This window comes from Rhinatrema bivittatum, chromosome 9 (genome assembly GCF_901001135.1).
Source record: "Rhinatrema bivittatum chromosome 9, aRhiBiv1.1, whole genome shotgun sequence".
NCBI classification, from domain to species: domain Eukaryota; kingdom Metazoa; phylum Chordata; class Amphibia; order Gymnophiona; family Rhinatrematidae; genus Rhinatrema; species Rhinatrema bivittatum.
Window position 1 is genome coordinate 31,528,706 of NC_042623.1, and position 24,110 is coordinate 31,552,815.

At 50.6% G+C, this 24,110-nt stretch overlaps 1 protein-coding gene across 1 annotated transcript in view; it reads left to right on the top strand.

The window, feature by feature from the left end:
- KCP (kielin cysteine rich BMP regulator) overlaps positions 1–24,110 on the top strand; it is a 217,621-nt gene that overhangs the window by 7,074 nt on the left and 186,437 nt on the right. Inside the window, exons 2-4 of the mRNA XM_029616324.1 lie at positions 2,035–2,591; positions 20,120–20,192; positions 20,997–21,058. Of these exons, the coding sequence (XP_029472184.1) occupies positions 2,035–2,591; positions 20,120–20,192; positions 20,997–21,058 (692 nt within the window). The remainder of the gene's footprint in view (positions 1–2,034; positions 2,592–20,119; positions 20,193–20,996; positions 21,059–24,110) is intronic.

Consider the following 24,110-nt stretch of genomic DNA (forward strand, 5'->3'; position numbering starts at 1 on the left):
GAAAGAAATTAAGCACTGCCTAATTATGTACAAAACATTCAAATCTGAGAGGGTAACCAATCCGCTACTTGGAGGATAACCAATGTAATGTTAATTTTTACAAAGGACGCCAGGGTGAGCCAGGAACCTATAGACCAATGAACCCAATGTTGATGCCAGGCAAAATGGTAGAAACTACCGTCAAGAACAGAATTACTTTCCATATGCATAAACTTGGCTCAATGGGAAAGGACCAGCATGGATTTAGCAAAGGAAAGCCATGCCTTACTAATCTATTAGAATTACTGGACGGTATCAATAAGCATGTGGATAAGGGTGAACCAGTAGATGTAATGTATTTGGATTTTCAGAAGGCGTTTGATAAAGCCCCTCATGAGAGACTTCTGAGGAAACTACAAAGTCATGGGATAAGGGAGGCGATGGTCTATTTTGGACTGGTAACTGGCTGAAAGATAGGAAGCAGAGTGTGGGATCTAATACCGACAGAACCTGAACGTAATCATAACCTGGTTACAGCTCGTACCCTGGAAGGGAGGGAATTATGGAACAGTTGGCCAATGGAGGTTGTCTTGGTAATGACACTTAATAACATCTAAAGAAAATGGAGCTAAAGGAGAGTAATGGGTAGAATTATTTGGACTCCGGGGCAAGAACGAGCTGATCCAGAGATGGAACTGACTCCAGCTGTCCAGGGGTTTTTCGCCTCCTTCTGGATTATCAGGAAGAGTAGACTCCCGTGGACCCTGGGCCTTCTTTTAACCTAAGCAGCTATGTAACCCCGCCCGATCGGTGGCTCTGTAGACCCGAGTAGCAGCAGGAGTAGTAGTAGGTAATTTCTGACAGAATGTTTGCACCTTCCAGCAGGAATTACTCCCATCCTTTGAATTTAAGTGCCTGGGTTTTTTTTTTTTCCCCAGCCAATCCCCTGCCACGGCGAGACAGTAACTGAACAAGCCAAAAGTCCCCGAGAATTTGAAGGAACCCCAGTAAGGTGGGTCTCGCTTGCCTCCTCCATGAATGCAGTGATGGGCGGGCTCCCACTGTTTTGTAGTTCCACTGTTTCTGTAGGTAAGAAAAGGAAATGAAAGGACTTTAAGAAATGCTGATCTGAGAAGTGAAGAAGGAACCTTTTCTTTTTTCCACTTACTACCTGGCAAACCCAGGTGCTGTGAGGGCCTTTGAGAAGCACTATGAGAGGCGCAAGGCCTGTGAAGCAGCTGAGAAGGCGGAGAGTAGGTTGTGGACGTTCAGGCCTTCTTTTCCATGAGGGGAGGCAGGATGCTGGGCTACATGGACCTTTGGCCTGATGGTGTTTGGCTATTCTTATGTTCAGAAGAATACAGGAAGCCGGGGACGTCAGGCAGGCACGGTGTTGAGGCTAACGTTCTGGGTGGCAAGGGATTGGAAGAACCCTACAACCTACGGGGCTAGCCTCTATTTTTCTCATTCTCATGTACACTTAACACAGTGTTTGTGGGCTGTGCCTAACAAGGTTTCTGCTTTTCCAAGCAAAATATTGGGAGTGGGGGGTTTCTTTGCATTGATAAATTACTGCATGGAGTACTTGCCTTCCTGCGTGCCCCTCTACCAAGGAGGTTTCTCTCCGGCTCACTCTTCTGCTGCCGGCCGCACCCAAAATCTTCAAGTGCTTAAAGGTATTTCTGATATTAGTATTTCCTTCAACTCTGGACTCTGTGACGCTCTTTTAATTCTTACACTCTGTCGTTACTGAGTTAGTTACAACTACAGAAGCTTCCAGTACTAGCTTTGCAGTAAATGACAAGTCCTGCCATAAACGTTACAAAGCACCACAGAGAGATGTCACCGAGGCTGTGCCCTGGCATAGTGACAGCATTGTCCAAGGTTCAGCCTTTTTCTGGGGTCACTTGCTGTTTGTAAATCTTTGCACCCATTAAGTTTTGACTGGCGGCTACGAATAGCTCCAGCTGTTCCCGATTCTGCCCCGTATCGTGGTGTGGAGATGAAGTGGCCGACTCACACGTGGCTTTCCCTCTTTTTTTTTTGTTTTCACAGTCATTGACCTGCTGGAGGCTCTTAACGTCACCCGGTCTGTCAGGGGAGTTAGCAAGGCCGAGGGGCTGGAGAGCGGAGTCCCGGCTTGGAAGTTCCGCCACCGGGTCCCCCACCTGACCCTTCCCTGGGATTACTCCGTCTACCTGCTGTCCACCCTGCAGACCTCCGTCGGCTTCCACTTTGTGGCCAAGCAAGCCAGGAACAACGAAGGGACGGTCCTTTCCTTCATCTCGCCGGCGGCCATGAGGAAGGGCGGGAGGCCCCTGCTGCGGCTGGTCTCCAGCACCCGCTCGGACCAGCTCCGGCTGGAGTATCGCAGCGCGCAGGACATGGAGCCGGCCTCCCTCCTCTTCCCGGGCGGCACCCCCTTTGCCGAATCCCGGTGGGCCCGGGTGGCCTTGAACCTGGAGAGTCGCAGGATGACTCTGTTTGTGGGCTGTGAAGAGGCCGTGATCTTTGAGAAGAGCGACGGGGAGGAGATGATCAGCCTGAGCCTTCCTCTGGATCTTGAGATCACTTTCGCCAGTCTGCCCGGAGATAAAGCCAGCAAATTCCTGGTAAGAACGACCTCTCCCCCTCCCACCACCCCTTTTAGCAGCATAATTCATCGAGGCCTGGGACCCCCGAGATTAGGTAGAGGGTAGGTCGGACATGTGGGTGAGAACCTCAGTTACAGGGCATGGCAACAATAATGCAACTTGATGTCTTGTAGCATTATTGGTTTGCAGCTGTAGCCGGAGGCGCCTCCGTTTTTCATTTTAAATTGATTTTCACTCATAAACTCCCGGATTTTTCCAAAAGGTGACAGTTGGGTTTAAACCGATGTTCACCCCCTTTGTAGGATGATTACAAAGCTGCTCCCAAGCTGTAGATGAGCATCTTAAGGCCTCCAGCTACTCTTCAAGTCCCTCTCCCCACCAACGAAAGCGATCGCCCTCCCGTACCCACCCCTGCCCTGCCTCCTCACCCCCCCCCCCCAAGCAGTCACCGTGCCTGCTGTCTGGTGCCACCAATGCATTGGAAGCAGGCCCTGCCCACCAGAAGCCCTTCCCGGCAGGCTCCCTGGCCCTGCGCAGGAGCAGACGTGCAGGGCCGCAGAGCGAGGGGGGGGGGGGCCCTCGGTAAGCTGCTGCCGAAGGAGGAGAGAGAAGGCTGAATGCAGTGAGGATGAATGCTGTTGGGAGGGGGAAGAGAGGGGCATGCTAGGCAGGGGATTAGGGTAGAGATGGGGAGAATCTGCTTAATTATTTTCTAGTCCTGGCCTCTGTTCACCAAAATAAATTCCAACGTTTACCCGGAAAGATAATGAATCGTTTTTTTCCTCTGATTTTCTCCCGTTTTTGTTCTTAAGCATAATAAACCCTGATAAATTCCCAGGAAAAATAAAGAGCAATAAAAACCGAAAGCGAAGGTCCCTGGGGATGGAAGCTGTAAAATGGTCGTAGAAGAGAAGGAATCATCCATTTACCCGATAAACTACTTCCTTCCTCTCAGTGGATGCAGACCAAGCAGCGTTAGACGGCCCGACTGCCTGTGTCCAGACAGGAAAGCTCTGGGTCATCAGTCTGGGCCTCGCCAGGCACTTTTCTTCGCAACCCACTTTTAAGTTTGCTGCACACTTTTGAGTTTGCTCAAGCCTCATGGCACTCCAAACTCAGTTTTGCCTGCTCCTCACCCATGTCCTGTCTCTTTCTCACTCTCTCCCGTCCTTTTCCTTCAGAACGCCCCCTCCCCCGATCCTTTCTCAGTGTCCCTCCCATGTGAGCCACTACGCTCATTCCCTCTCTCACATGTTCCCCTTGCACTCTCCCTCCCCACGCGATTCAATCTTACTCCTTCTACACGTGAACACTTCCCCTCCCTCCACCCTGCATGATCCACTCTCATATACTCCCTCCCCACCACATGGTCCTCTCTCTTGCAAAGGGAAGTCTTACATTACTAAGAGATTTTTGTGAAGCTGGCTAAGGGTAAGCCGTGCGATACACTGATGCTGGAGTTCCAGAAAACATTTGATGAATGCCTGAGAAAATGAACAATTCATGAGACAGGCAGCAGTGGCTTATCGTGGATTTGTAACTGGTTAAAGGTTAAGGAACAGCGAGCAGAGAATCTTCAGTTTTATTAAGAAGCTCCATATCCTGCATGTTCGGGCTGAGCATATGTAAGGTGAGGTTAGAAAGTATCCTAGCGTTTGCAAGGCAAGATTGACAAAAAGCCTGACACCACATCCAGAGTAAGTGCACAGGCTGAAGCAGAGAGGACTAGGTGGAGTGAACAGTGGAGCGCCTCAAGGATCTGTACTGACACCGGTGCTTGTTTAACTTATTCAGTATCGATGCGGAAAATGGGGCAGTGAGTGAGGTGACAACATTTGCAGCTGACACAAGATTATTAAAAGTAGTTGAAACGGCAAGCAAGCTGCGAAGAATTGCAGAAGGATCTCGCCAGGCTAGCAAACTGGGGATCTAAACATTAGGAATTATTTGTAATGAAATGGAGACTAAAACTGAGAATATCATAATTTATTTATATACCAACATTCAATCTGACATATCACATCGGTTTACGTTCAGGTTCTATAGATATTTCCCTAACCCCAGAGGGCTTACAATCTAACGGGCCGATACAGTACAGTGGAGCGCACTGCTAACCGGCATTTGGACGCGCATTTTCAACGCGCTAGCTTTACCCCTTATTCAGTAAGGGGTAATAGCACGTTGAAAACGCGTGTCCAACCCCCCCGAGACTAATAGCGCCCGCAACATGCAAATGCATGCTGATGGCCCTATTAGTCATTCCCGCGCGATACAGTAAGTAAAATGTGCAGCCAGGCCGCACATTTTACTTTAAGAAATTAGTGCCTACCCAAAGGTAGGTGTTAATTTCTGCCGGCGCCGGGGAAGTGCACAGAAAAGCAGTAAAAACTGCTTTTCTCTGCACCCTCCGACTTAATAACATGGTGATATTATGTCGGAGGTCCCAAAAGTTAAAAAAAGTAAATAGAAAATTTTTTTTAAAGCAGCCCGCAGCTCACGGGTTGAAAACCGGATGCTCAATTTTGCCAGCGTCTGGTTTCTGAACCCGTGGCTGTCAGCAGGCTTGAGAACCGACGCTGGCAAAATTGAGCGACGACTGTCAAACCCGCTGACAGCAGCCGCTCCTGTCCAAAAAGAAGCGCTAGGGACACTAGCGTGTCCCTAGCGCCTCTTTTTACCGCTGGCCCTAAGTTAAATATTTTAGTTTACTGAATCACGCTCACAGGAGAGTGGCCTGTGCACGTGGGAGAGTGGGCACTCTCCCACAAACTTTACTGTATTGGTCCATAAGTGACTTGCCCAAGGTCACAAGGAGCAACAGCAGGACTCAAACCCTGATTTCCTGGTTCATAGTCCACTGCTCTAACCACTAGGCTACTCCACCATAATACCTCTCTATTGCCCCATGGTGCGACCATGTCTTGCGTACTGGGTGCATTTCTGGTTGACACGTCTGAAAAAAAAAATACCTGCACTAGAAAAGGTGCAGAGAAGGGCAAAAAATGAATGCCCTATGAGCAGAGATTAAAGGGGTTCGAGCTTTTCAGCTTGGAGATGACTGAGAGGGGGATATGAGAGTGGTTTATAAAATCATGAGTGGGGTGGATCAGATAAATAGGGAATGGTTCTTTATTCTCTGAGGACCGAGGTCACTCCATGAAACTAACTGGTAATATTTAAAATAATTTGTAAAAAGGTATTTTTTCTGTAAATGCACAATTAAGCAGTGGCTTTTGTTGTTGGATAATGTGAAGGCAAGCATTATAACTGGGTTTTAAAGCAGATCCTGGAGGGCAGCTCCATTAACAATTGTTATCCAGACAGGCTTGAGACTCACTGCCGTTTGCTCCCGGAAGGGATGTGAGTGTTATGGTTATTGAGGTTTGGGTGGATCCTTGGACACTGTGGCAGCTGACCACGCCCAGGGGGGGGGGGGCAGTCCCGTGAGGGACCACGGTGTCAGGTTAGACTCTGGACACACAAACCCAGATTGAATATTTTATTAAACAGTTTTGAAAACCACCAGAGGTGGCAGTAGTGAGTAGAAGATGTTGAGCCCGGCTGGGCGAGTATCCCACAGGACGCTGGAACAGCGGATCCTCTGCTTGGCTGTGCTGTAGTAGAAAGAGACTGAGAATTATGAGTACACAGTGAGAAATACACAGAGTCCCAGGTAGAATAGGAGAAGCTCAGAGACAGGGAGAGAGCAGGCCCTCGAGGAGCGAGTACCTGATCCCTTAGAGCAGGGAGACTCAGTGGTATTGTACTCACACAGCGGTTCCACTAGACGAGAGGTCTGGCACTGGAACAGAGGGCAGGCCCTCGAGGAGCGAGTACCTGGTTCCAGGGAAGCAGTACTGTGGAATAGATGGTAGTTGTACTCACAGATGGAAACTGTTAGTGAAGACTTCCAAGTAGAAAGGATTTGTAGATGCAGGCAGTGACTCAGGGAACATGGGCCCTCGAGGAGCGAGTACCGGTTTCCTGATAGCACCTGAAAGAAGCAGAAGAGGCCCCCGAGGAGCGGGTACCCTGTTAGCAATAAGAGTTCCAGATAGCGCTGGAGTGGCAGAGCAGCTTCGGTACGGAGAACGAATCCCATCCGTAGAGTTCCGGTAAGTTGCTAACTCGCAGGTCGATCCAGTAAAGTTCAGTTGAAGATTTCTCGTCTGTAACGAGCTCGCTGCGCACAATTCGGACGCGTAAGGCAAACCAGCGATACAGTCTCCAATTTTGCGCATCCGTAGTGCTTCTTAAAACAGACGCGTAACCCTTCCCGCACCCGGCATGTAAATGAACGAATTAGCTGTACAATGAAGGAATTAGCTATTCCCCTCCGATACCGTAACCCGCGCTCAGGTTCTCTCATTAGTAACGCACTGTTTTGCCGCGGCCGTAACGTGTTAGTTTACCGCCTCCCCCTAGTAGGAGTTAGGACTGTGAGTCTAGTAATAAATCCATCGACACCGTTTAAGATACTCAAAAACAATAAAACACAATTTAAAAAAAAAGCGATACAGAGATGATCGAGAAAATGTAATGATGTGGGACACATAAAACCTGTCAGAAGAAAAAATAAAAATTTTTAAATACCTGTCGGAGGGCCGCGTGGGTCCAGGCGGCCAGCGTGGGTCCAGGCGGCGGGAGCCGGGTGGTCGCGTGTTAAATCTAGGCCGCGGGCGGGTGGGCGCCTGTTCCGGGCAGCGGCGGCGGGGGGACACGCGTTAGTTCGAGACAGCCGGCGGGCGGTCGCGTGTTAAATCTAGGCCGGGTCCGCACAGGCGCGCATTCACTGCCGGTGGGGGCTGCCTCTCCCGGCAGCCCCCACCGGCAGTGAATGAATGAATGCGCGCCTGTGCGACCCCTGCGATTGGGCGCTCAAGGCGTGACGTCACGGCATGTGACTGCCTTGAGCGCCGAATCGCAGGGGTCGCACAGGCGCGCATTCATTCACTGCCGGTGGGGGCTGCCGGGAGAGGCAGCCCCCACCGGCAGTGAATGAATTCATTCATCCAGGCGGAGGAGCCGGCTGCTTTCGCCACCGGCTCCTCCGCCTGGATGAATGAATGCGCGCCTGTGCGACCCCTGCGATTCGGCGCTCAAGGCGTGACGTCACGGCATGTGACTGCCTTGAGCGCCGAATCGCAGGGGTCGCACAGGCGCGCATTCATTCACTGCCGGTGGGGGCTGCCGGGAGAGGCAGCCCCCACCGGCAGTGAATGAATTCATTCATCCAGGCGGAGGAGCCGGCTGCTTTCGCCACCGGCTCCTCCGCCTGGATGAATGAATGCGCGCCTGTGCGACCCCTGCGATTCGGCGCTCAAGGCGTGACGTCACGGCATGTGACTGCCTTGAGCGCCGAATCGCAGGGGTCGCACAGGCGCGCATTCATTCACTGCCGGTGGGGGCTACCGGGAAGAGGCAGCCCCCACCGGCAGTGAATGAATTCATTCATCCAGGCGGAGGAGCCGGCTGCTTTCGCCACCGGCTCCTCCGCCTGGATGAATGAATTCATTCACTGCCGGGAGAGGCAGCCCCCACCGGCAGTGAATGCGCGCCTGTGCGGACCCGGCCTAGATTTAACACGCGACCACCCGCCGGCCATCTCGAACTAACGCGTGTCCCCCCGCCGCCGCTGCCGCCGCCCGGAACAGGCGCCCACCCGCCCGCGGCCTAGATTTAACACGCGACCACCCGGCTCCCACCGCCGCCGGCCGCCTGGACCCACGCGGCCGTCTGAAACTAACGCGCGTCCACCCCCCGCCGCCCGGAACAGGCGCCCACCCGCCCGCGGCCTAGATTTAACACGCGACCACCGGCCCCCCGGATCCTGCCGGCCGCCTGGACCCACGCGGCCCTCCGACAGGTATTTAAAAATTTTGATTTTTACACTTCCTGGTACCTGTCATTTCAAATGTCATTTGAAATGACAGGTACCAGCGCACCCTGGTTACTGTATAGGCGCTGTATTAAGCGCCTATACAGTAAAATGGGTTACGCGGCCATAACCCTTCCCTACCGCTTTAAAGCCGCGGCATGCATTTGCATGCGATTAGAGGAGAGTATCGGGGAGTTAGTGAAGAGAACTGTGCGTGCGGGGAGGAAGGGTGCGCCTGACACTACTGCACTGTTTCTACCGCGGCCTTACTGGATCGACCTGTCGATTAGCTAGCAAAAGTTGTAGGCTTGAATATCCGGGCAGCGTGACGTCATCTCAGGGGGACGTCCCTGAGATTCGCGCCAACGAGGAAATAAAGATGAGGGCGGCGTGCACGGCACGCCCTATGGTACCTTGGAGGAGCATGACGGGAGGCAGCACTAAAGCCGGTCCGGGGATGCCGGAGAGGTTGGCAGACAGACGCCGCGGCAGCCAGCAGTCCGAGGTGAGCGGGAGGAGCCGCAAGAAGAGTGAGGTAGGTGGGGCGAAGCCGTCGCAGACTGACGGTCACAACAGTGAGCAGCACGGAATGGATCTTCTGCTCATTGAGATCTGCCAAGTGACCTGGATCGGCCGCTGTCAGGGAGAGGATACCGGGCACAATGAACCACTGATTCCCTCTCAGTTCCGTGTGATCCTCATTCCTGCAAGTGATCTGCTCTCATTTCCCCCTACGCCCATGTGGTCCTCTCTCCTGCCCACGTGATGCTTCCTTACAGTCCCCTCGTGAGATCCTCTCTCACCTCGCCCGCCCGTCGGATCCACTTTCATATGCCCTCCTCCCATTTCTCTTTTCCTCTCTAACAGGCCGATACAGTACAGTGCGCTCCGATGGAGCGCACTGTCAGCCTGCTCTGGACGCGTGTTTTCCCTTACCCCTTATTCAGTAAGGGGAGGAAAACGCGCGTCCAACCCGCGGCACCTAATAAGGCCATCAACATGCAAATGCATGTTGATGGCCCTATTACGTATGCGCGCAGGATACAGTAAGTAAAATGTGCAGCCAAGCCGCACATTTTACTTTAAGAAATTAGCGCCTACCCAAAGGTAGGCACTAGTTTCTGCCGGCACCGGGAAAGTGCACAGAAAAGCAGTAAAAACTGCTTTTCTGTGCACCCTCTGACTTAATATCATAGCGATATTAAGTCAGAGGTCCCGAAGAGTAAAAAAAAAGTAAAAAAAAATAAAAATTTAAAATGGGCCGGTGGCTGTCAGGCCGAAAACCGGACGCTCAATTTTGCCGGCGTCTGGTTTCCGAGCCCATGGCTGTCAGCGGGCTCGAGAACCGACGCTGGCAAATTGAGCGTCGGCTGTCAAACCCGCCGACAGCCGCCGCTCCGAGCCAAAAGGAGGCACTAGGGACGCGCTAGTGTCCCTAGTGCCTCCTTTTGCCCATTTCTACCGCACCACCTAATTTGCATACTGAATTGCGCGCACCGGCGAGGGGCCTGTGCGCGCGCCAGGAGAGCGGGCGTTCGTCTGCTCTCCCGCGGACTTTACTGAATTGGCCTGTAAGAGAGGAGTGGGGAACTTCACAGCCCCCAGAGGGCAACTGGGCTACTCAGTCCAGCGAGGCAAAGCATGGGAGACCAGTGAGCTATTGCTGGGCTCCTGGACGGTGCCCGGTGGCAACCTGGGAAGAATATGGCCCACAAGAGCCTTGTGAAAACCTTTTGGAAAGTGAGTGACCCGTACTGAGGAGGATACCGGGAGTCGTCGTGAGTCCTGAATGGAGGAAGAATGGGAGGGAGGTGGTTTCTGTGTTAAGTTATTCAAGTGAAGAGGAGGACGAGAGTTTTACTCGCTGTTGCTGCTGCTACCTCAGTGCTGGGAACCTGAGAACCCTGATCTAACCGGTGAATTTTCATCTTGCTCATCTCGGATTGCTGGAAACTCCAGAAAATAGAAGTTTTTTGTTCTGTTGAAGATCCCTTTCCATGCGAGACCCTCCTTTATCCCAAGGTGTGGGTTCAAGAGAGGCATGGGTCAGTCTGTGGAGGAATGAGGGGAGCAGTCAGAGGGGTCACAGAGGGGAAAGAAGCTTGACGTGGTGCCTTCCCTGTCCAGGCTGAGAAATACGCCCCCAGGTCCACGGCATGAGCTGCTGGACCCTTTAATGTTTTGGTGGCCCCACGAGAGACTGGCGCTTAGCTCATAAACAGGCATCAGACACTCTCATTTTCTGTGTCCCAAAAGGGCTTCCTACAATTCCTGGGAACATTTTGGCACCTTCCGTTATTGTTCACAGTTGCAAGGCATCATTAGTTGGAGAAACACACAAGTCCCCCCCATCTCATTTTCTTTTCTGAAGCATTTAGGAAGCTACCTTTCCGCTTCTCACAGATCAGTGAATGGCACTGCGCCTGAACAAGACTGAGATTTTGTTCCTCTCCCGGACTGAATACGACTCTATTCCTACACCCTGGATGCTCAAAGGTGTAAACATCCCTAGCAGATCAGAGGTGCGGGACCTAGGGTATTCTCTCTTCTGCCAACAAGTTCAAGCATTGCACCATAATTGTTTCTTTAAACTCCAAATGCTCCGTACCATCAAGCCTCTCTCAAATTCCTCACCAAAAAAAATCACTCTTACTCTGGATTATTGCAGCTCCCTTTATTTAGGGTTACCAAACTCTACACTAACAGCTCTGCAAACGATACGAAATTCAGCAGCTCGCCTGGTATCCGGACGTCCCTTCCATGCCTGCAGACATTCACTGGCTTCCTGTAAGCTGGCACATAAAATTCAAAATCTTGACATCGGCGTTTAAAGCAATTAAGGCTCTTGCTCTTGATAGTCCCTCTAAACCAGAGACTTACCGTCCAAAGCACCCTGCTGTGCTCAGCCTCCAGGGCCTTGCTGATCGTCCTTGACTTCACAAAGATCAGGCTGACCCAGACTCGCAACCGAATATTCGGGGTCGCAGGCCTTCAACCTTGGAACAAGCTCCCAAGTGTGCTCAAGAAAGAGAGCGATCTTCTGCACTGTGGGAAAACTCCTGAAGGCACACTTATTTTCTCTGGCTTTCCGAGTATGACCTTACCCATGGGGTTTCTTGACATACGACCATTTATCGCATACCAGTGGGGGTGACTCCTATTGTGCTCTTAGTGTCAGGTCTGCCCGTACTTCTTGTCGTGATTGTATTATTTTCTAATACACGGACGGACTGCAACAGCGATCACAGGTCCCCGGAGCAGATAGGCGCTGGGAGAGAGGCCCGCGCAGCCGGCGCTTGAGCCTTAAATCTCGCCCGCGCAGCCGGCGCTTGAGCCTTAAATCTCGCCCTACCTCCGTGGGCCCCTGCTCCGGCCACGGGGAAGCGTACCACCTACCTCCTCCTCCGGATTCCTCTTAGGGTCGCAGCGATCCGGCTGCCTCGCCGCTCTCCGCCCACCGCCGCAGGAAGCCACAAGAAGGGCCCTCCCGCACGAAAGACGGACCGACGCCGCCCCAGTCGCGCTGGTGACCTCAGCACCACGCGACCGCGCCAAATTTAAAGAGCCGGCTCGACTTCTGCCGCCCTCTTTGCGACGGACTGCAACAGCGATCACAGGTCCCCGGAGCAGATAGGCGCTGGGAGAGAGGCCCGCGCAGCCGGCGCTTGAGCCCATCGGGGTAAGGCCTTAAATCTCGCCCTACCTCCGTGGGCCCCTGCTCCGGCCACGGGGAAGCGTACCACCTACCTCCTCCTCCGGATTCCTCTTAGGGTCGCAGCGATCCAGCTGCCTCGCCGCTCTCCGCCCACCGCCGCAGGAAGCCACAAGAAGGGCCCTCCCGCACGAAAGACGGACCGACGCCGCCCCAGTCGCGCTGGTGACCTCAGCACCACGCGACCGCGCCAAATTTAAAGAGCCGGCTCGACTTCTGCCGCCCTCTTTGCGACGGACTGCAACAGCGATCACAGGTCCCCGGAGCAGATAGGCGCTGGGAGAGAGGCCCGCGCAGCCGGCGCTTGAGCCCATCGGGGTAGGGCCTTAAATCTCGCCCTACCTCCGTGGGCCCCTGCTCCGGCCACGGGGAAGCGTACCACCTACCTCCTCCTCCGGATTCCTCTTAGGGTCGCAGCGATCCGGCTGCCTCGCCGCTCTCCGCCCACCGCCGCAGGAAGCCACAAGAAGGGCCCTCCCGCACGAAAGACGGACCGACGCCGCCCCAGTCGCGCTGGTGACCTCAGCACCACGCGACCGCGCCAAATTTAAAGAGCCGGCTCGACTTCTGCCGCCCTCTTTGCGACGGACTGCAACAGCGATCACAGGTCCCCGGAGCAGATAGGCGCTGGGAGAGAGGCCCGCGCAGCCGGCGCTTGAGCCCATCGGGGTAGGGCCTTAAATCTCGCCCTACCTCCGTGGGCCCCTTCGTGCAGCCCCTGAGAGCCCCGGAATCCTCGTCCACTAACTGGAAGCCGGCTGAACACCTGCTAAAATCCACCAAGATTTCCAAGCGTATCAGAACCAGGTCCGTCTACACATTCAAGGTCAGCCATCTAACGCTCAAACGCTCTCCCTCTCAAACAACAATTCAGGACGACATATACAGAGGCAAACAGCTGTACCGGTGAAACACACTGACAACTCTGCAGGACTCCAGCAGCCTCTCAACAACGCTAAACAAAGACAATCAAACTTCACAAACGACTACACACGCCAACAACCACCCAGCAGCCACTCCAGGACTCCAGCATCCACTCAACAACGCCACTCCACTCAACAACTCCACTCAAACAAACACAGCATCCTCTATAACAACACCCACAATTAAAATGGACCTAGCCTCTAAAATGCAGCCAACATTTGCAATCCCAATCACACCTCACTATTTCTCACAGAAAAGAAATCCAACCAGACAAGCAAACCTTCGCAACCTTAAAACACTCACACCAATCCTAATAGCTCCGATAACCCAACTACTAGGCCTCTCCCTATTCACCCTATCGCTATTCAATGCGCAATCTATAACCAAAAAATCACTAATCCTCAACGACTACCTCACTGACGATAAACCAGATATTTGCGCAATAACTGAAACATGGTTGAAACCCTCAGATACTGCAATATTAAACCAACTACCGACGCTAACCTACGACATCTTCTCCCTGCCTAGACTGAAAAAGAGGGGAGGAGGAATCCTACTTGCAACTAAAAAAGACCTCAAATTCTCACAACATCCAATCCACACCGATACCAAACTTGAAATTGGATTCTTCACATCACACCAACTTCAAATACTTCTCATCTATGCCCCCCCAGGACTCTTAGAAGCCGACGTCTCACCCATCATCGAAATAACCACAACCTTCCTAAACCTGGACGCCCCAGCAATAATACTAGGAGATTTCAATCTCCACATGGATAACCCAGCTCTCTCAACTAGCTGCCAAACTCTCCTTCTAGCATTCTCAGCGATGGGCTTTACCCAAATAGTCAATAACCCGACACATAAAGCAGGACATACGTTGGACCTGATCTTTATCAACAAAGGCATAAAATCGTCCTCCCCACCAAAAAATACGAAGATACCCTGGTCGGATCACTCCCTGATTTCTACCTCATTCGCATTGGAAAAATCTACTGCTCCTCATCCACCTACTCCCTCCTTTAATTACAGGAAACCTTGTCACCCCGACGACCTCACCAATCAGCTGACCAAACACCTTCCCGCTATTGTTCTCACCGATCCCAATATGGCCTTACGAACATGGAACTCCATCACAGAATCCATAGCCAATAAGCTCTGCCCTCTAACAACAAAAAAATCCCACCCAGACGCCTCCAAAAAACAACCATGGTTCACCGACGATCTTAGAAGGCTAAAACAAAAATTAAGACAAATGGAATCCAACTGGCGGAAAAGTCCTACTGCTAGCACACTCTCAGCCTACAAACGCTCGCTACAACAATACAAGGCCAGCACCTCCAAATCAAAAAGAGACTTTTTTGCCTCCAAAATCCACAACTTAGTCTTTGATGCGAAAGCTCTATTCTCCTATGTTTCCTCCCTAACCCAAGTACCCTCACCAGAATGCCCTAGTAACCAAGCTCAAGCTAAAGCAGATGAACTCGCCATCTTCTTTCAAAACAAAATCACAAATCTTCTTACTCAACTTCCCTCCAATATCATCCCTCTAACTCCAGCCCTAATGCCTCACATCAAAAACATTCATCTTGAAATGTTTGAACCCACTTCGTCTTCCGAAATCCAAACCATCCTTAAAAGAATGAAACCATCTTCGCACCCAGCGGACCATATTCCCTCAAAACTTCTCCTCTCAATACCAGACACCATATCCAAAACATTAGCAGACATCATCAACTGCTCGCTATCCCAAGGTTCCTTCCCAGAAGACCTCAAACAAGCCTCACTCAAACCTCTTTTAAAAAAACCCAACCTGGACCTAAAAGACCCCAACAACTACCGTCCAATAGCTAATCTCCCTATCATAGCTAAGATTATGGAAAGGCTTGTGAACGCCCAACTATCGGACTTCATCGAAGACAACAAAATTCTATCCGCCTCACAGCATGGATTCCGCAAAAATAGGGGCACAGAATCCCTACTTACCTCCCTAACAGACCTACTCATCTTAGGTACAGATAAAGGTCAATCCTTTCTATTGATCCTTTTGGACCTCTCAGCAGCTTTCGATACCGTAAATCACGCTATCCTCATCAAACTGCTAGCTGCGATAGGAATCTCTGGTTTAGCACTCTCCTGGTTCAAATCGTTCCTAACCAACAGAGGCTACAAGGTAAAAATCCAGAATAAAGAATCATCACGCCACGACTCGACCATCGGAGTCCCACAAGGTTCCTCTTTATCCCCTACACTCTTTAATATTTACCTCCTACCACTATGTCAACTCCTCATCAACCTCAAGTTAATACACTTTCTCTATGCAGATGACATCCAGATCCTGATCCCCATCAAAGAATCATACTCAAAAACCCTTGAATACTGGGAATCCTGTCACCTAGAAATCAAAAACCTCCTCAACAGCCTCAATCTGGTACTAAACTCCGCCAAAACTGAAGTATTACTCATAACTCCTGATAACAATCTCACAACCTCTCTGCCAAACAACCTACAAACCACTCATGTAAGAGATCTAGGTGTGCTAATCGACAATAAACTAAACTTCAAAGCCCACATCAATAAAACCACCAAAGACTGTTTCTATAAACTGCAAGTTTTAAAAAGGATAAGACCACTCTTCCATGCCAAAGACTTCAGAACCATCCTCCAAGCCCTCATTTTCTCAAAATTGGACTACTGCTGCTCCACTTTACTTGGCCTCCCCTCCTCATACACAAAACCGCTCCAAATGGTCCAAAACGCAGCAGCCCGTCTACTGACAAACACTAAGAAAAGAGACCATATCTCCCCAGTGCTACAAGACCTCCACTGGTTACCAATTCATTTCAGAGTCATTTATAAATCCATCACCTTGATATACAAAATCATTCACCAACATACCACAATCGATCTACAAATTCCTCCCCGCTTCCACAAATCCACAAGACCGACCAGGGAAGCCTACAGAGGATGCCTCATTGTTCCACCCACGAAAACCACTAATCACAGCACCTTAAGAGACCGAGCCCTTTCCACCGCAGGCCCACAGTTATGGAACTCCATCCCTCCAGAACTCAGAAACGAACCATGTCTCCTAACCTTTAGGAAAAGACTCAAGACATGGCTTTTCAGGCAAGCCTTATCGAACCCTACCTAAGATGCACCATAAACAAACTCTCTACTCAGAGACTGTACATATGAGACACCATATTTATATTGAACTTTTGTATATAATTATTCTCCTCTATCTCTTTCTATTTCTTACATTCCCAGTTCATTAGCCCTTGTTAATTGTAACTGCTTCTCTTCATCACGTTATTTATGTTTTTTGGTTGTATTATCCGCACCCCTGTTTTCTGTAAACCGACATGATGTGAACGAGTTCATGAATGCCGGTATAAAAAAACCTTAAATAAATAAATAAATAAATAAAAATTAATTATATTATTATATTTTGTTTGTATATTGCAACCCGCCAAGTTCTTTGAATCGGAGGGCTATACATTTTATAAATAAGTAAATACTAATCCCAGGATACAGGCATTCCATCACAACGTAGAGAGTTAGCTAAGCTGAAAGGAGGCTGGAGGTCCATGGTGTTGAATCCACGTTCAACAGCTTCTCTCTGTGTCGGAGGTCTCTAAACTACAGCCCATGAGATGTACCTGGCTCACCATGAAATGCCACCCTGCCTGCCAAATCCCCAGTGCCAGTCAAGAACCTGGAGCCCGTGATGGGAGAATGCGGCTGACAGTAATTATCCACAGCGGGGACACTCGTGCTCACCGTCTCTCCAGCGGTCCTGCCACTGCATTCTCCGGGTGCTGTGAACAGACCCACCTCAGGGGCCATGAGCGGGCCCGCCACACACATGCTGCATCATCATCCCCGTGGTGGACACTCTGGCTGCGTTCTGCCTCTAGCAGCTGGGGGGCAGGGAGGAATGACCGCAGCGGAGGGCCCTGAGGCTGGGGGAGGGAGGGGTGGTTGAGGCTCTGGGGACACTGAGGGAGGGAGCTGAAGAAGAGGTGCTGAGAAAGGGAAACGGATGGAGGAAAATGGGGAGATATGCATACAGATACAAAAATATTTTTTACAAAACAGTGTACAAATGTAATCAAAGCAGCAGCTTAAACACACACAAATAACACAACTACCTCATTCATTCCTCATTCATTCATTGAAAATAAAAACACAATATTTAAAATACAACTCACATAAATTGCACAAAAATAGCCATCAATGTTACAAATGTTTCTCAAAACAAAACACAAAAACAAAAAGCACTGGTGACACATTGATTAAGTGAACCCTTCACGAAAACATTCACCTACTATAAATTAAATTTATCCTATTCAAAATCAGAAATCATGTGTTTTAAGAATAAAACCTCCTCGAAGGGAATGTCTTCCACAGTATCTATCAAAATAACTCTCAACCATATCAAAATCTCAGCAATATCAAAATCTTTTCATATCAGCATAATACACCTTCCCCTCTAGTAATAATGTTGCAAGTGTCACCCAAATATCTCAAAGCGATATCTATCACGTAAAAAAAAACGATTCTCCTCGGGCATCTTGTTCAATTTATGTGAGTTGTATTTTAAATATTGAAGCATAATTTGTGTGTTTTTATCTTCCGTGAATGAATGAGGTAGTTGTGTTATCTGTGAATGTTTAAGCTGCTGCTTACATAAGAACATAAGAAATTGCCATGCTGGGTCAGACCAAGGGTCCATCAAGCCCAGCATCCTGTTTCCAACAGAGGGCAATCCAGGCCACAAGAACCTGGCAATTACCCAAACACTAAGAAGAACCCATGCTACTGATGCAATTAATAGCAGTAGCTATTCCCTAAGTAAAATTGATTAATAGCCATTAATGGACTTCTCCTCCAAGAACTTATCCAAACCTTTTTTCAACCGAGCTACACTAACTGCACTAACCACATCCTCTGGCAACAAATTCCAGAGCTTTATTGTGCGTTGAGTGAAAAAGAATTTTCTCCAATTAGTCTTAAATGTGCTTCTTGCTAACTTCATGGAGAGCCCCCTAGTCTTTCTATTATCCGAAAGAGTAAATAACCGATTCACATCTACCCGTTCTAGACCTCTCATGATCTTAAAGACCTCTATCATATCCCCCCTCAGCTGTCTTTTCTCCAAGCTGAACAGCCCTAACCTCTTCAGCCTTTCCTCATAGGGAAGCTGTTCCATTCCCCTTATCATTTTGGTAGCCCTTCTCTGTACCTTCTCCATCGCAATTATATCTTTCTTGAGATGCGGCAACCAGAATTGTACACAGTATTCAAGGTGCGGTCTCACCATGGAGCGATATAGAGCCATTATGACATTTTCCGTTCTAGTAACCATTCCCTTCCTAATAATTCCTAACATTCTGTTTGCTTTTTTGACTGCTGCAGCACACTGAGCTGACGATTTTAAAGTATTATCCACTATGAGTTTTACTGTGCATTAGGGGCACAAGAATAGATAGGAACAATATTGCTTGAACTGGGAAATACTTTAATAACATTTGTACACTGTTGTGTAAAAAAACATTTTGTATCTACATGCATATTTCCCATTGGTTAGGTCTTTACATATAATTGTAAATTGGGAATAATGTGCAATTTCATCCACTGAAATAGTTTTCACCTATTAGGAAAATGGGGAGAGGCAGAGAGGGAAAGACGGAGGGTTGAAAGTTAGAGGAGGGAAGGCAGCGGAGGAGCGGAGGAGAGAGGGGAAAGGCAAGGTGGTCAAGGATGAGAGGAGGGAGAGGAGAGAGTGTGAGCCAAAGGCAGGTGAGATGGGGGTGAAGTAAAGAGCCATTGGAGAGCAGAGAGACAGAGGTGGGGGGAAGAGGAAAATAAGAAACGAGATGAGAGAGAGAGAGAATCACTGGCAAGAGAGGTGGAGAAAAGTGACACACAGGGAAAGGTAAAACGGGGGGAAAAAAACAGGAAAAAGGGTCAGAAGATGGACAAACATTACCATGAAAAAAATATATTATTATATTTTCTGTATGCATTTTAGTGGCTGACAATTAAATCTGTAATAACCGACAAGGGCCCGCTCTGCAATTCAAATGAGACGTTTTTGTGAATTCCTATTTTTGCCGACGACTAAAGCAATCTTGTTGGCTCCCACACTTTTTGAAATATCTTGAGCCCTGTGGCACAACAAACTGCTCCCCCCCCCCCCAGAAAACAAAGGAGAGAGGAAGAGGAGCAACGGGGCAGAAACCCTGGCGGGAGACGTGGGCTGGATTCACTGCCAGCCAAAGAGGGAAGACGGGAGGAAGCAAGGAGCTGCCGAGCCGCAGGGGCGGGAGGGAAGTTATTATATGTAGCACCTCTCCTCAGTGCTTTGAAATGTTCTGTGTGAACCTTCTGATAACAAATTTTGGGCTGTATGTGCTATAAAGACACAGAACCTCTATGAACACGGAGAGGACCAAGGCTGAGGGTCTAGGCAGGGACCAGCATTATGCCCCTGGTATCAGTATATCGTTCCCCTCCAACCGCTTGCACCCCAGTGCCCTCCCCCCCCCCCCCCCCCCCAAGACCTCATGGATCCCACTCTTCCCCCCACCCCTTACTTCACCTCCCCTCTCGTTCCCCAAGCTCTGTGGCAATGGGCTCAGTGAGAAAGGCAGAAAGTATTTAGAGCAGGCCCACTCTGAGCAGATGGGTGCTCACATGGAAGCTGTGACCGCATTTGTGATCCCCGATTCACCACACCAGCTTCCTTTTGCCATCGGTGGGGGTCACTGCCGCAGAGCTTCTGGAACCATTTCTGGGAGAGGGTCAATGGGAGCTGGCATGGCAGTCCGTGGGAGAGGTGGGAGTCCATGGGGGGTGGGGGGCCCAGGCATGAACCCAGACTGCTGTAAAAATGTGTGGGGAGGGGAGCGGGCCAGAGGAATGGGGAACTGTAGCAGCATTGAAATGGCCCATATCAAAATCCTGCTTCTCTGACCCTGTGCAGTAAAGTCCCAGAGCCTGACGGTGTCTCGCTTCTCCCTCCAGGGATACTGGCAGACAGCTGAGATATCCCCCAGCGGGTTCCTCCGACGACCCTGGCACTGCGAGAACCGCTCAGGTAAGAGAGGCCCAGCGCTGCCTGGGCATGAGCCCTGACCCTAAGCTACGAGGAGACTCGGAGTTTTCAGGCGGGAGGATGTGAGGATGCACCAGTGGTGCACTTAGGGGTCCAAGGCGCCACCCTGCGGGCTCCAAAGAAATTCAAAGAAAAGCAATCCGAGTTGTCCCTGGCAGATTTAAGGTCAGGCTGCCGCTGCATTTTTTGCCTCTGAAATCTCTTAGAGAGGCTCTGTAAAATGAAGCCCCCACCCCAGCCGCCGCACAGGACACAGGCTCTCAATCCCATCCACACGCGGGCTCAAAGATTTCCGTGAAGGACTGTTAAAGATGGATAGCGGTGGCAGACCCCCGGGGCAAAGAGAAAAGCCTCTGCCTCCTTAGCGAGTCCTTTAAGGATGGAAACAGAAGTTTAGGGGAACGCTCTTTTTCCTTGATTTTTCTACTTTTGTTTAAAAATCCCATGTGCTGCACACGGCTCCTGCAGTCGGGTCTGAGCTGCACAGTACAGGGTCAGTACAACAGCACTATGAGCGGGTTCAGCCCATGGCATTATGGGGGTAGCCAGCCCCATGAAACTATGGGGGAGGTGAGTCAGCCCCGTGGTACTCTGGGGGTCAATATCACACAGCACTGTGGGGGAGGGACGGAGGAGCCATCCCCTTTAGGTTGTTAAGAGGAGGTGGGTGCATGCTGTGCTCATAGGCCCAAAAGCTGTGTTTCATACGTCCGCCACGCAAAATCCTACACCAAGGAGAAAGTAGAGCCCCATGTGAGTCTTCACAGACGTCTTCCACGTTCACAGACGTGAACCAGGCAGCTGAAAAACCAAAGCATCTTCAGCATTCAACCACAGTGATTTTCCTTGTGAGATGGGCGTGCACTTGAGTGCTCCCTTGCGCTCTCACCGCACAGGAAGGCCCAGGTGCTCCGGTCTCAGCGTCACCCAAAGTTACAGCCATTAAATATCTTGCCACAGGACGACCAGAGGAACAACAGGAGTGTTGAGGGATCCTGTGCTGAGCAAGGATCCGATACGGCACATACCAGCGACGGTGAAAGGATGACCTCAGAGGGCACTGTGTAACCCTCAGCAGGGTTGTTAACCCCCAAGGGCACCCCCCACCTTATTTATTTCTCTTCAGGGGCTGCTCTGGCTAGCAAATTCCATCCCTGCTTAACTCTTAATCCCTGGGGGGGGGGGATTCTTTTTATGGGGGTAAGCTCTTGCTTGTGGCCCAGATGATGTTTCGTTGTTCCCAGTGTGTGTGTGTACACTGTAAGTGCTTCTCATGAGGTGAGAAGGCTGCAATAAAAGTAGACAGGACCTGGGTGTAAAATTAAAACTTTACTGATTTATGATCATAAGTTACAGGCCATAGTCCAGAAGCGTGAATTCGGACCAATGGGTAGAGCTCCCATGGTGATGTTTACTGCGCAAAGCTCCCCCAGTGGCTTATCTGGGAATCCTAGTGGAGGGGATCCCAACTGCACGTTTCGACGTGACCTTTTTCTTCGGGCCGCGGTGAGGTGCGCTCCGTCACGGCCCCGCCGATCTTCCTGCTGCGCGTCTCCGGCACACAGCACAGCGATTCTTCACTGCTCAGCCGCCAGTGGGATGAGCTCCACCGGCGGCCGCATTGGCTCCCACTTGCCGGTGTGTCACGTGCACCGGGGCTTGCGCGACACACCGGCACACCGCAGGCGACACACCAAAGTGTCGCGACACACACTTTGGAAAGCTCTGACCTAGAGAATAGCCACTGCCATTAGCAATGGTAACATGGGATAGACTTAGTTTTTGAGTACTTGCCAGGTTCTTGTGGCCTGGATTGGCCTCTGTTGGAAACAGGATGCTGGGCTTGATGGACCCTTGGTCTGACCCAGCATGGCAAGTTCTTATGTTCACAGTAAAGCGGTCTCCTACCTTACGCTCTCTCCTTTTGGACGCCCAGCCCCCTCCTCCTGGTCCCATAGGTGTGGAGCTCCGGCTGGGGGTTTCCTGCTCTTGTTCTTCCAGCCTGGATTTATTGATATTTCTGGGGGGGGGGGGGGGACGACTTCTCTTGGGGGAACAGTCAGGATGGGATCAGGCAAGTTCTCGGCTCTGCAATCCCAGTGGGAAAGGGGGGAATCCAAAAGCTTCCCCACTCTTCTTAAGTTCAAAAACATTGAAAATCTTAAGCTGGATCCATCTTCTGCCCTCACAGTCTCTCGCAGCAGGATCCCTCACTGGTGCCTGCAGACCCAGGGCTTAAAGTGGGCTCACGGGTCTGCGGTGCCCTGGTGATGCACACAGGAAACATAGCCCTTGCTGTAGTTACACACAGGCCGATACAGTACAGTGCGCTCCGACGGATTGCACTGTTAACCGGCATTTGGACGCGCGTTTTCGACACTAGCTTTACCCTTTATTCAGTAAGGGATAATAGCGCATCCAAAACACACGTCCAACCCCCCCCCGAACCTAATAGCGCCCACAACATGCAAATGCATGTTGTGGGCGCTATTAGGTATTCCCGCACGATTCAGTAAGTAAAATGTGCAGCCAAGCCGCACATTTTACTTTCAGAAATTAGCACCTATGCAAAGGCAGGCGCTAATTTCTGCTGGCACCGGGAAAGTGCACAGAAAAGCAGTAAAAACTGCTTTTCTGTACATCCTCCGACTTAATATCATGGCGATAAGTCGGAGGTCCCAGAAGTTTAAAAAAAGTAAAAAAAAAAAACCAAAAATTAAATAGGCCCGCGGCCCGGAAGACGGGCGCTCAATTTTGTCGGCGTCCAGTTTCCGAACCCGAGGCTGTCAGCGGGCTCGAGAACCAACGCCGGCAAAATTGAGCGTTGGCTGTCAAACCCGCTGACAGCCGCCGCTCCTGTCCGAAAAGAGGCGCTAGGGACGTGCTAGTGTCCCTAGTGCCTCTTTTTACCGCCGGGCCTAATTTAAATAAATTTATTTACTGTATCGCGTGCACAGGACACTGGCCTGTGCACGCGCTGGGAGAGCGGACGCTCGCCCGCTCTCCCGTGATTTTACTGTATCAGCCCGACAGTGTTAGGGTCTATCTTAGGAGCATCAGGCTTAAAAGTCTCTCTCTCTCTCTCTCTGTAAATTAGTAGAAGGACCCTCTGGCAGGGAGCGCATGATGAGATACTTGGAGGCCTCCCCAGAGTGTAAAACTGAAACATCCTTACTGTTCCAAGACTTCCTCAAACTGATCCCACAGTCTCCTGAAATGGCTGGGCTAAAAAGCGTTCAGGCATCCAATCCAGAGCCTCCTGGCGGGAGGGACTGAGGGGTCTGGATGGCTCCTTGGCGGAGTGTTATACTTACAGGGACAGTGACATCTGTATCAACTGAGTGTGCAGGGGTGATCCTCAAAGGAGCTGGAAGGACAGTTTAAGACTTTGAGATGAAGGGATGTCACGTGCACTGAAGTTACATCATTCGTCCCAAAAGAAGGAAGGTGTCACACGTCTTGGAGGTTAGCTAGAAGTCATGTCTGACCGGCCAGAAACAGCCACTGAAACCGAACACACCAGGAGGAAATGCCACATGGGTGAGCTCCGCGAGGCTCTGCTTGCAAGGGACGTCACCACACACCCATGGTCAGGAATTACCGGCGGCTGCATCAGAACGACCTGCAGAGTCCTTTGGCAAGCTCCAACGATGCATTCCCAGCACCTGTTCCAGAGCCTTCTGCACCTGTGAATCGGTAGATTTGCATGCACCCGGAGCTACAGTGCCAACAGCACCGTAATCCGTCGCTGCACCTGCCTGGATATATCATGAGAGCACTGCATATTCGAGTTCAGCCTCCACAGCAGGAGTATTATTTAGCCAAGCCAGTATGCAAACGCTAACTTCATTCACTAAGTGGCAGCAAAGTGTATTCTATCTGGAAGTAAAGCGCTCTTTT